General features: G+C 43.5%; 1 protein-coding gene across 2 annotated transcripts in view; it reads left to right on the top strand.

The window, feature by feature from the left end:
• The window catches only part of FBXL13 (F-box and leucine rich repeat protein 13), a 63,298-nt gene that overhangs the window by 14,583 nt on the left and 35,682 nt on the right, over positions 1-13,033 (top strand). For both annotated transcript variants that reach the window (XM_035126785.2, XM_060279523.1), the window contains 3 exons: positions 5,895-6,101; positions 8,059-8,154; positions 9,742-9,877. In XM_035126785.2, the coding sequence (XP_034982676.1) occupies positions 5,895-6,101; positions 8,059-8,154; positions 9,742-9,877 (439 nt within the window). The remainder of the gene's footprint in view (positions 1-5,894; positions 6,102-8,058; positions 8,155-9,741; positions 9,878-13,033) is intronic.

Genomic DNA, 13,033 nt, shown 5'->3' with positions numbered 1-13,033 from the left:
GAGGCAGCAGCGTGCTGGGGAGTCTGTATCTGCATTTCTGGCTGAACTCCGGAAGCTCGCTCAGCACTGCGGCTTCCAAAATCTGGAAGAGACTCTCCTGGATCGGTTTATTGGTGGTCTGAGCAGCAAGAAAGCCAGAAGACGCATCGTGGCTAAAGAAGAGGTTACCCTTGCTTCAGCCTTGAAGGAGGCCACCGCCACGGAGAATTATGAAAGAGAGGAGCTTGATGCCAGTCGCAAGGCCACTAAGCCACAGATAGAAGTTGCGCATGCCATGGACGAGCTAGAGGCTACTCCGAGCCAGAGCCCAGTCCGTGGGGTCGAGTTGGTGCGTCAGGCCTGCACAGTGCACAAAGATCGCCGAGGCAGTTGCCCAGGTTGTGGCGGAAACCATGAGCGGAAGGGTTGTCGTTTCAGGGATGCTATGTGCCGGACGTGCGGAAAGACGGGTCACATCGCCAGGGTCTGTAGATCGGCGGTGTCGGGAGCGACAGGAGCACCTAGACTGGAGCATCGCAGACCGCCCACAGCACAATTGCTAGTGCCTCTTTATCAATTTGAGCATAGTTGCGCTCCGTGGGTGACAACGTACGGGAATAGAAAGAGATGGGCTTTTCCGACCCATCCGGTTCCCTATGCAGTTTCCAGCGCAAGGCAAGGCACACGTCAAGGTGAAGATTGAGGGTCAGCAGTGCGACATGGAGGTGGACTCCGGATCTGCATTCACCATCGTGTCGGACCAGACCGCGAAGACATTCTTCCCCAGGGGTAAGTTGCCCCCTCTGGAGCCCTTCCCGGCAACCTTGCAGTCGTACTCAGCAGGCCGCATCCATGTTATGGGAATGTGTGCCGTGAGAGTACAGTTCCGGGACAAACAGGCTGTACTCAAACTGGTGATTGCGAAGGGCAGTCACCCCAGTCTCCTGGGCACTGACTGGTTCCCCGCCCTGGGACTGAGTATCTCAGGGCTAAATTCAATCCAAACCTGCCCTGAGATGAGCGAGGCATTATGCAAGGAATTTGCTGGTCTCTTTAATGGAAAACTGGGTTGTTATAAAGGGCCCCCAGTTGACTTCGAGTTGGACCCCGGGGTGGCCCCAATCCGACTCAAACCAAGGCGAGTGCCATTTGCACTGCAACCCAAGATCGAGGCAGAGCTGGATAAATTGGTCAAGCAGGGAGTTCTCTCACCCGTGGACTCTGCTAAGTGGGAGACTCCAATCATCACGCCCCTTAAAGTAAATGGGGAAGTCAGGATATGTGCAGATTACAAATGTACTATCAATAAGGCACTCAGGGGAAACTCATACCCCATTCCAGTCATATCATATCTGTTGGCTAAACTGGCTGGGGGCAAGGTGTTCGCCAAAATTGACCTGGCACAAGCTTACCAACAGCTGCCAGTAACCCCACAATCAGCGGAAGCACAGACTATTGTCACACATAAAGGGGCGTTCAGAGTTAACAGATTACAGTTTGGAGTTTGTGTGGCCCCAGGGATTTTTCAAGGGCTCATGGAACGCCTGTTAAGAGGTCTGCCGGGGGTCTTGCCATTTTTTGATGACGTTTTGATTGCTGTAAAAGACCCACAGGAACTGGTTGCGCGTGTCCGTGCAGTGTTGCTCAAGTTCAAGGAGGTAGGGTTGCAACTGAAAAAAGAAAAATGCAGTTTTGGGGTGCCAACTGTGGATTTCTTGGGGTTTAAAATTGATGCATCAGGCATCCACCCCACAGATGCTAAGATTAAGGCCATCATCGAGGCACCACGACCACAGAACAAGACGGAGTTGCAGTCATTCCTGGGACTTATTAACTTTTATCATTCGTTCTTACCCCAGAAAGCTTCGGTAGCTGAACCATTACATAGACTTTTGCAGAAAAAGAATGTGTGGCGATGGGGGCGGGAGCAGCAGAAGGCTTTTGACTCCTTGCGAGAAATGCTGAGTAGCAGGAGCGTCCTTGCTCATTATGATGAGTCGAAGCCGCTGGTCCTGGCATGTGATGCCTCTCAATACGGTCTGGGGGCTGTGCTGAGTCATAGGGAACCGGATGGGTCGGAAAAGCCCATCTCTTTCTATTCCCGTACGTTGTCACCCACGGAGCGCAACTATGCTCAAATTGATAAAGAGGCACTAGCAATTTTTATAAAAATATTTTTATTAATTTTCCAATTAAAACCAATTATATCACATTCAATATTTCAAATTATACACATATATATATCAATCAAACCGAATGTTATGCCAAATCATCTAAATAATTTATTTTTGGGTTCCCATGCTTCAAGAAATTGGGAATTCCTCGCAACTGTCCACTGCCGTCTTATTTCTAAAGTTCAAATCGTCCTCCAAGCTCATAATATTCCAAATCTTCCCCTTACAGTCACCTAGATGTTTTCCACTTTCATCCGATTGTTCCAGCTGCTGAGATAAATGTCAAACGAAGTTTCACAGATGTTCTTTCTCCTGTGTGGGTTAATCAGTCCAGCCTCCCCATAAATCTTCTTAGTGGAGCTCCCTGTTGCGACGGAGTAGCAGCGCCATCTTAAAAGGCTCAAATCACTTTCATTTTCTCTCATAGCCATGAAGATTTACGATTTATTTATCTTTATAGAATTTACAGCTTTTTCAGGCAGGAGACCCAAACATCCAACCATGAACTCTTGGTAAATTAATGGATCTCCTTGCCCTATAGCTGAACTTAGCTTCAGGTCGCTGCTCCAATTTAAAGTGCGTCACAGCTCATAAATCCTCCGAACGCGTCCAGAACTCCTTCCGTCTGACTAGGGGGGGGCTTTTCTCATCGGCAACTTCACATCTTTAAGAAATATGCTCAGTAACAACAGCTATAAAGTTCAACTCACACAGTCTTTTGCTTCTCTTTCACTCCAAACAAGCCAGGACATCGCGTCCGGGAAGATACGAGGCAACAATATGAAGAAAAAATAAAAACTTGCTTCCCTTATCGCTCCGTCCCCATCAATCCTTCTTCCAGATGCCGTACATTCTTTGACTCCTCTCGCTCAGCAGCATAAAATTCTCAGCAGTAAACAGCGCTTCTTCCCCTCCTTCTGAAGTATGTCCATAGATTTAAGCCTAATTATCTTCTTTAACCATGGAAATCCCCGCCATGCAGATTAGCGTCCGGGAGTCCTGGCCGTCGTAAGTGCTCAGCCCAAGCTCCCCCCACTCCAAAAACAGTCGGAGTGGGTCTGGGGGCATCGCGGGCCAGCGGCCCCTCTCCGTAACCCCCGGAGAGGGTAGGGGGTTGCCATTTACTCCCCTAGCAACCGCCAAATTCCTTACGAAGGTCAGAGAGATGGAAAACAGGTCCGCCATTCCTGCAGGCGGAAACCGGAACCTCAAAGAGGCACTAGCAATTGTGTCAGGAATCAAAAGGTTCTATGATTATTTGTACGGTCACCATTTCTCCATTGAAACGGACCACAAACCACTGTTAGGGTTGTTCAACCCAAACAAACAAACGCCACAAATTCTCTCCCCCAGAATGTTGCGTTGGTCAATATTCCTGAATGGGTTCCAGTACACCTTGACCCATGTGCCGGGGAAACAGTTGTGCCACGCTGATGCGCTGAGTCGATTGCCCCTTCCTGGCGGGAGCAATGAGGATCCTGCTCCAGCGGAGCACATTATGATGCTAGAAACACTTCCGGGGGCTCCTGTAACAGCTACTGATATAGCTGAGAAAACGAGGAAAGATGCTGTTCTCTCCCGTGTGCTCACTTGGGTGGGGAGGGGGTGGCCAGGTGGTCCGCATGAAGAAAAATTCAGGCCTTATGCGACAAGGCAGCACGAATTGTCCATGCATAAGGGTTGTCTCCTATGGGGAGATAGGGTGATCATCCCAGCACCACTGAGAAACAGGGTTCTTGAGACGCTTCACATGGGACACCCGGGAATGGTCAGGATGAAGTCGCTAGCCCGATGTTATGTGTGGTGGCCTGGAATGGACCAGAACATAGAACAATGGGTACGAACATGCAAGGCATGCCAAGAGGTGCGGCCAGAAGTGGCCAGAGCACCAGTCCACTGGTGGGAGCAGTCCAGGACTCCCTGGAGCCGGCTGCACATAGATTTTGCTGGGCCATTCCAAGGGAAGGTCTTTTTGGTTATCGTTGATGCATATTCCAAATGGTTAGAAGTGGCGATGGTCCCTAGCATGGCATCAGCTGCCGTAATCAAGGTGTTGAGGCAGCTGTTTGCAACCCACGGGTTACCTGAGACCATTGTATCAGATAATGGGGCAGCTTTTGTATCCCAAGAATTCAGGGCATTCTTGGCTGATAACTTCATAAGAGGGGTCACATCCGCGCCCTTTCACCCATCCTCCAATGGGCAGGCTGAGCGCATGGTAAGAACAGCCAAAGAATCCATTGCGCGCTTAATGGAGGGTAACTGGTCGGCTCGCATTGCGCGAATGTTATTTTTGCAGCATGCAACGCCGTGTACTGTGACGGGCAAGTTGCCAGCCGAGCTGCTCTTAGGTAGAAGACTGGTAACGGTGCTGGATTATGTCCACCCAGATAAAATGCCAAACCGTAATTCAAGAGCAACCCCCCAGGCTGAGACTGTATCTCGCCCCTGAAGATCTGGTCTGGGTGAGGAACTATTCACGAGGTCCGCGGTGGGTGGCCGGTGTGATCACCCGGGCTAGTGGACCTGTGTCCTATTATGTGACCTTGGAAAATGGGCAAGTTTGGAAGAGACATATAGATCAGCTGAGGCGCCGGGCGCTCAGCAGGGAGGAGTCAGATAATTCATCCCTGGCTAATGACGCACAGCTGCGAGACCAGAGTGAAGATGGCCCAGAGGTGCAGTCACCAGGGGCTTCAGCAAATGAACCAGGGTCTGCTAGTCCTCAGGATGACGAGGTCCAGGTAGGGGACCCTGAGATGTCTGGGACTCCATCTGTTCCTGACGAAACCCCCATAGCAGCCCCTCCACCACAGGTAACACCCAATCCAGAACCTGCAACACCTGTTGTCAGGAGATTAAGTAGAAGTTGTAGGACCCCACAGTACCTGAGGGATTACGTCTGCCGTGCTCACTAGGGGGGGAGGGGTGTTGTGTATTGAGTCAAATGATTTTCTATCTGTATTATTATTGTCTGTATTTGCATTAGGATAAAGTAACTGCCTTTTGGTTCCAGAGGGTACAGCTACTATTGGTTCATTTAAGCTGCTGTATTTTGATCCTCTGTCTTATTGGTTTCCTCCAAAAGGCAGCACTGTGATTGCCTGATATTGTTCCCTCCAAAATGTATCCCTTTCTAGCTAGTTCCCTGTCCCTATAAATGTAGCCTTCCTGCCCTCACAGTCAGTCTTGTTCACTTTAATAAAGAGCTGTTACTAGAGAACTGCCTCCAGCATATTATGTCAAGAGAGCTGAAATCACAAACCCCACGTCACAACAACTACAAAACTGGAAGGGTGGAAGATTTAATTTGTCTTAAAAAGTTGGTTAATCCTAACCCTTCACAGTTTCAGAGTTGTAAATAACAATAGTATGGGTTTGCTATGCCCATGTGTTTTAATGTGAAGGCCTTTTTTCCAGTGCAAATTGTATTAGGTGAGAGATATGACAACTAATGGGATCCAAGCTGTAGTGGAAGTGACAGCTTCAACAAAGCGATTTTCCTCAGGACCACAGTAGGGGAGGAAAGTTACATTTCCCTTTGAGGCCTGCTCTGTGCCCATTAATTATCACCTCCCTTAACTCATGCATTTTACATTTTTAAAAATTCATGTTAGATGCAAAGACACATTTAAAGTCTCATGTAGTCTGAGAACTGATTTCGTACATTTGTCAAAACCAGGCTGTAGTTTGAATAAAGAAAATGTTAACTTTGTTGTCCTTTATGTGTACATTTGACAGCAATTAGTAGAAGATACTGAGGATTTTCTTACTGTTGACTATCATGGGGAAAAACGTGAAAAACATGAAAAGCATGAAAAACTTGAAAAACAGGATAAAGAAAAAAGTCACCCTTTAAGACATCCACGTGAAGAATATATATCAGCACCACCTGTAAGATCAGGCAGAGATAATATGGCAAAACTGCCAGAAAGAGCAGTGGCCCAGGTTAGTAAGCAGCTTAATAGGTTTAATTCAAGCTTCTCTGAGGGCTCAGGTATGTCCACAAGCGAGAAGCCTGAAGGCAGCAAAAGGCACAAAATTGACTAGCAGATACCAACTGCAGATATGGTAGGTTTGTAAACATGCATAACTGGCTGTTGTAACAGAATATACAAAATCTTATTCAAAACTATGTTCAAAAATTTATCAGGTTAACAAGATCAACATAAGTCAACATAAATGGCACACCCACATGTTCAAATTATCAACAAGGATTCGGTCCAAAATAAAGTCCAAAAAAATGAAGTGTTCATGGGGTATCCATGTAGAAGAGAGTCAATTCAAAAGTACTTTCGAGGTAGAAATAATATGTGAATTCCACAAGAAGAGGTGTACATCAGGTGTAGAGGTGGCAACAGTATATCCAATTGGCAAACAGGTGTGGCAAACCAATGTGCATAAACAAGGTTCCCAGGTTATCTCCCTTGTTTCGCCCCAGTTGGCTTCCTCAGTAGCTAAATATCATAAAGGAATATCATCAAAATTATCATACAAAAATATATATAATCAATTTTAACAATTTTAACATACAAAAAATATATAATCAATTTTATACAGCCCTTTTGGGGCTTATATATTTTTTGTATGGTAATTTTGATGATATTCCTTTATGATATTTAGCTACTGAGGAAGCCAACTGGGGCGAAACAAGGGAGATAACCCGAGAACCTTGTTTATGCACATTGATTTTGAATAAGATTTTGTATATTCTGTTACAACAGCTAGTTACACATGTTTACATAGCTACTAATTGTGTTCGTAACGGAGGTTTTTGTTGTATGTATGGATATGGTAGGTTTGCCAGAACCTGGAAAAGTGCAGGGCAGGAGCTTTGATCAACTTGTTGGAGCCATTTGAGTCCCAATTAGTGGAGCCTCAGACATAGTTCTTTTTATCTGTTATGAACACTCTCCAGTTAGAATGTTCTATCTACATTAAGTTTTTAAACAGTACTAAGCTGCCATTTATGTATACTTTATCCCAAAGCAGCAGGGGCAGTGGGTGGGGTGGGGAGTGAAATGAACATATATATTTCCTACTGTTCGTTGGGTTTCTCGATGGCAAGCATGTACCCTGTGCACACCCACCAGGTTGGAGAGGTGGAAGCAGAGCCGTCTTTCCCATTGGGCTTACTGGCACGTTGCGCCAGGGCGCCGGCCTCTCAGGGGCGCTCCAGTGAGTGGGGAAGCTGTGCGGCTTTGTGGGCAGCCTCCCCTTTCCCTCCTGCACTCCTGCCAGCTGCTCCCCATCAACCATATGGCTGGCAGGCGTGCAGCTTCCTTCCCAAGCCTCCACGAGAGGAGAGTGATCCCCGTAGAGGCTTAGGATGGAAGCTGTGGCCCACCAACTATATGGCTGGCAGACGTGCAGCTTCCTTCCCAAGCCTCTGCGGGAGGAGAGTGATCCCCGCAGAAGCTTGGGAAAAGGTTGACAACTCTGAGAAACAGGGTGGGGCACCGGAGGGATCTTTGCACCATGGTGCCGGATATGTTTAAGACGGCCCTGGGTGGAAGTGACCCCTGCTCAAATTGGGGGGGGGGTTATTAAGACAAGAATCCCTTCAAGTGTTGATCTTGTGGGGAGAATGTGAGTTGGGGTGGTTGGGGGAGGGATTTTCACTGTAAAATGACAAGAGGTGAATCACTCAGAGTAGTTACCCTAAATGTCATAGGATTAGATATCTGAAAAAGGAATACCCAGATACAGTGCTGCTCTAAAAGACATATCAGTGGTGGGAGAAATGTTACATGCAGCAATTGGAAATGGGTATGGATTGAAGAGCACTATGCAGTAGCTATATTTTTTGACCAGGAGAAATATAAAAGCTAAAGATGAACAAATGGACAACTTTTAAGCTTAAGTAATGCTTTGCATGTTACTATGTTTTTGTATTTGAAATTAGATCTTCCATTATTTAACTATAATTGATTTGGCAAGATGTGCTCAAGTTAGCCGAAATTGGAAAGCAATGACACAAATGGGTTCAGTATGGAGTAATGTAAGTACAGATGCTTGAAACCAAGATTTAGTACCAATTTTTCAAAAAAATGAATTGAAGAGAAAACCAAATAAATAATGGTTCTCCTTGTTAAATTAGCCTATTGTCCTTCAGATTTAATAGTGCTGTCAGAGAATAGTTATGTATCATATGATAATGATTGCTTTGGCTAGAATTGTTGCACAGATGTAATTTTCTTATAGCCTCTTATTTAAACATACGTATTTATCTGAAGAAGTGTGCATGCAAACGAAAGCTCATACCAATGACAAACTTAGTTGGTCTCTAAGGTGCTACTGGAAGGATTTTTTTTATTTTATGTTTCGACTACATTAGACCAACACGACTACCTACCTGTAACTCATATGTATTTGGATATAGATAAACTAATTTTGATTTGGCTATCTAATATTCCAATTACAATTCATCAAAAATTGTATTTCCCATATGTTTGAGGGATTAATGTTAATTAAATTGATGGCAAAGTTTTGGGCCCCTTTTGTTCTTGAGAAAGGGCTTCGATCCAACAGAGGCTGGCGATAGATTTTCACCAATTCTCCCTTCCCCATGCAGCCTCCCATGCCTTTTCCAGGGCTGTTCAGACAGGAGTGTCAGGGAAAAGCATGGAATCTCACCCCAAAATCTTTTGTGCAGAACCCTATATCTCAGTCAAGGGGTGGGGTGGGGACCATTGCTGCCACTGAACCAGCTGCTTTAGCAGGTGCTGAAGATTGCTGGGTGCACTGTGCAAAAGCAAGCCTCAACGTTACTAATTAGCTGTGGGAAGCCCAAGAAGGCAAAGAGCATTATGACTGGTACATTGTTGCAATAGCAGGACTCATTAGTTGAATCTAGCCCACAACTAAATCAGTAGAAGACTGTATAAAAATAAAATTGATTAGAAAAACAGTGAAAGACAGATGAATATTTTTTATGAATAATAAATATGGAAAATGTGAATGATTCCTAACAATTAATATTTGAAGGGCTCTGCATAATCCCCTCCTTCCCTAGAATATCATCTTCCACAAGTTTGGGAGAATTTCTTCAAGCTTAAAACTAAGCTAAGCTGCTTCTTCAAGTGGCTGCTTAGCTGTGCTCAGTAGCTAGGCTGCCAAGCACTTTGGAAATTGGGGCCAGAATGTTTCATGGAAATGACATCAAGTGCAGCTGTCTTGGAGTAGTGACTCAGCTTTGTTTTAAATTAAGAAGAAATCAAATTTTGTGACAATCTCATTGAAAGATTATATCCAACCCTCCCAAAAGTAGTATCCCAATGTGCCACAATATTGCGGGCTGAAAACTTTACCCCAGTACTAGGCATTTGTAGGCATATGAAGCAAATAATTTCTGCCTCTGTATTGGGAAGATTCCTAGATTTAGTATAGATAGTGTCCTGTACATCTCTACCCATATCCTGCTGTCATTGCACTTCAATATATTTTAATTTTATTCTCCTGAACTACTCACCTTCCAGAAGTGAAACATTTGTTTGTATTTTTAGGATGACAGATTTACTGAACCCTAACATTTGGAATGTATAGAACTCTTCGCTGTTAATTATATCAGAATATATTTTCTGTTTAGATTAATTTTTCTGCAGTAAAAGACAAGATTAAAGATAACATAGCCGGAAATATTTTGCTGAAGTGGCATACTAATGTGCTGAATTTGAATCTTCGTGGTTGTGCTACTCTTTATTGGTTTACTTTTAAAAATATTGGTAAGCATTTTATTAAATTTCTGATTTCTTTTAATTGTCTTGCTGTTTATGTGTCCATCTTTTTGAAATATTCAGAAAAATGTATACTGCAATAGGTTTACAATTATGTAAATTCACATACTTGGAGGCCCCAAATGAAGTTCCCAGATGAGGGTTATCCTTTTGTAACTGGCAGGGGGTAAGGGGAAGGAACCAAGGTAGCTGTAGGCCAGCACTGCTGGAGATCACTCAGCTTGAGACTTGTGAGACAACCACACTGTCAACTGCAGATGTTTCAGCCAGCCACCTCAGTGTTGGTTGGCCTGGAGAATAGGCAGCAAGGGCAAAGTGCGTACGTCCTCTCTGGTATGTGGATAGAGTAATTAATCCAAATGAAGGCTCAGTATTTGTTTTTCTTCCCACCTAAAAATCTTACCCAGTTTTGGTTTTTTGCTGTCCTTGTAGCAAATTCTTCTTCTTATGCTCTGTGGTTGTTTGTGAGGGTTTATTTTTACATTTTCAGTTCTCATAACTAGATTGGACCTCAGACTGGAACCATAGTTAAGAGTAAGTAGAGGTGGATGTCAAGCAAAATTCCATGGGACTTTCTTAAGAAGCCTGGGGATAAGGACTTACAGGCTAGTTCCTATGTTCACTAGATAGGTTGGCAGCCAATTGCGCCTCCAAGTTATTTACTGCAGGCAGCTTAAGTCATATCCTCCGATTCCTCTGAGAATGTAAGAAGACTGCTATTAAACAGACCATCGGCAACATCTAAATAGCTAACTAAGGTTGGTCTCTTAGGGCTGTGTAGCTCACTATGGAGGGCCAACATGGGAGAGCAGAGTGGTCCTCCCACTGGAGAAGGATGAAGATTGACCCTGCCTACATGTTCCAGACATTGTAGTCAAGGTTGAGACAAGGTAGGAACAGGACACACAAGTCTGAAACAGGAAACACTGCCTATAGCTTCCATAGATTTATCATTACATGAACACACAAATGTGTTCTGGAGGTTCCCCCAAACTTCTGGAGCGAATTGGGGAGGGGTATGGGGAGGCAGGGAATTCAATTGCACAACTGAAAATCCTTGCACTGAAACAAGTTAGCTGTATACTACTCATTGATTTCACTTCCTCTTAAAGATTGTCCTGCACACGTTAATTTTTCCATCCTCTATGCAATCAGCTGAAAAGTACCACTCATTGTATCTCTTGTTCATGGGTTTTGATCTGCATGATGCTAATAGTAGGCTCATTACACAGCATAAAGCAGCTAGAAGCTTGTTTCAAGGACACTAAAGTAAATTACCTGATTTTTAATTAAAATTTTAAGGCTGTGCTGCTGAATGAACACACTCTACCTTGAGCCCAAGTATTTACTTTTTTTCTTGGTTTCTCTTGTTGCAAACCTTTGTTCTGTCTTAGGCTTTCCCTACCTACAGTCTTTCTGTTTAGTCCATTCAAAATTTTACAGTACATTTAAACTCTTTGGAGCTTTTGAGTTGAATCAGTCTTCCTTTCACATTATTGGAAAAATAATGAAGGTAATTCAGATGCTATGGCCTTTTTGTTATTGTTCTGGAAGACACACATTTTAAAATTAAGGCTCTATGATGATGAAATGTTAACCACAACAATATAATATTACAGATCATTAGATATACTCCTGCATTTAAGACTATAATGCAGATGAATACAGTGCAATATTTGTTTCAAGTTTAACATATGAGTATGATAAACTTTGTATCTGAAAAGTTTAAAAATACTTGGACATGTAAATCATTTTATCCTTTGTGTAGCTGAGAATTGTTCATCCTCTCCTTTCCCTTGATGAATAAGTTTTGTGCCAATAAACTGTATCATGGCTCAATTGAGGTAGGTTAATAATAATAATAATAATAATAATAATAATAATAATAATAATTTAGGAACAAAGTGAAACATTTCCCTATTTTAAGTTATTTTTCAGATTTCATTTTGAGACACCACCACCACTAATACTACTGCTACAATTCCGGTCTATTATACGCTTTTTGATGTTCCCACTTTCTTGGGCATATTTTAATCAATTATTTATCCATGAAGTGCCAGTTGAAGAAGGTTACTTATAGAGCTTTTCAAAGCTTTTTCTCATCTTTTCAAAGCTTTTTCTCATGCTAAATTACAGTTTCTGGACTTTTCTTTGGCCGATTAGGAAGAAGAATTATTTACCAATTTAGCCATGAATCTTTCTAGTAAATAAAAAATGCACTGCTACTTTAACACAATTCCGCTGCCTGTTTTAGGTTCCCATTTCCTGCTCTAGCAATTCTATGGGGCCATTCAGGATTCACTCATTTTTCTGTTTCAGCAGTTTTAGACTTTATTAGCCACTGAAGTAACACTTTATTCCCTGGTTGTTTGGCTTTTGGGCTGCAGCTTCAAATGTCAACCATTAGGTCCCCCCCCCTTTTTTTCTTTTACTCTGTAATGTTGCAGACTCTCTTCCTGCAGCAACTGGCTTCAAGTTGCCTGTAAATCCAGCTGTCGCCCACCCAACAAAAGCTGTGTTATTCTGAGTCCATTCTGAGTCTTCCTTGTCATCCTTTCCTGTCTTTCTATACTGTGAATAACTAAGGCCATGGGGGACGAACGGACCATAATGGATATTAAAAGTGAGAAATTTTGTAAATTTCAACTTTAAAATTTTATCCAGGCACCTGCATCTTTCTTTGGACCCATAGGAAGGTCTTTCCCTCTCAGTAGTCAGTTCTTCAATACTTGAGATCACTGTAGGAAATAGTGCTGTGGCTGCAATCCTGTGCTGCATATCTAGGAGTATACCCCACTGAACTCATGGGGACTTCTGAATATATGTGTATAGGATTACAGTGTAAAGGAATAAAAGTAAAAAAAAAACAGGAGGCGTTCCTGGACAACTTTACAGAAAATTTAAAGGTAAGTTGCCAGCTTTCCATCTCTTTCATTTCAATTTGGAGCGGTGAGGGAGGGAGTGTAAGTGTACACACATGGGATTTTCTGCTCCCTCTTCCTGCCAGAGCTCCTTGTGTCCCACCTTTGGATTCCAGAAAATGATTTTCAAGCCAAATAACACATGTGAACCTTTAGGGTTACTGGAGGAGTATTTTCAGTATGTGGAGCTCTGCTAGAGTTTACAAGCAGCTTTTTTCAATTC

The sequence above is a fragment of the Zootoca vivipara genome, chromosome 10, assembly GCF_963506605.1.
Source record: "Zootoca vivipara chromosome 10, rZooViv1.1, whole genome shotgun sequence".
Lineage (NCBI taxonomy): Eukaryota > Metazoa > Chordata > Lepidosauria > Squamata > Lacertidae > Zootoca > Zootoca vivipara.
The sequence above is the reverse complement of the archived record's forward strand: the minus strand, read 5'-3'. Positions and strand labels throughout refer to the sequence as shown.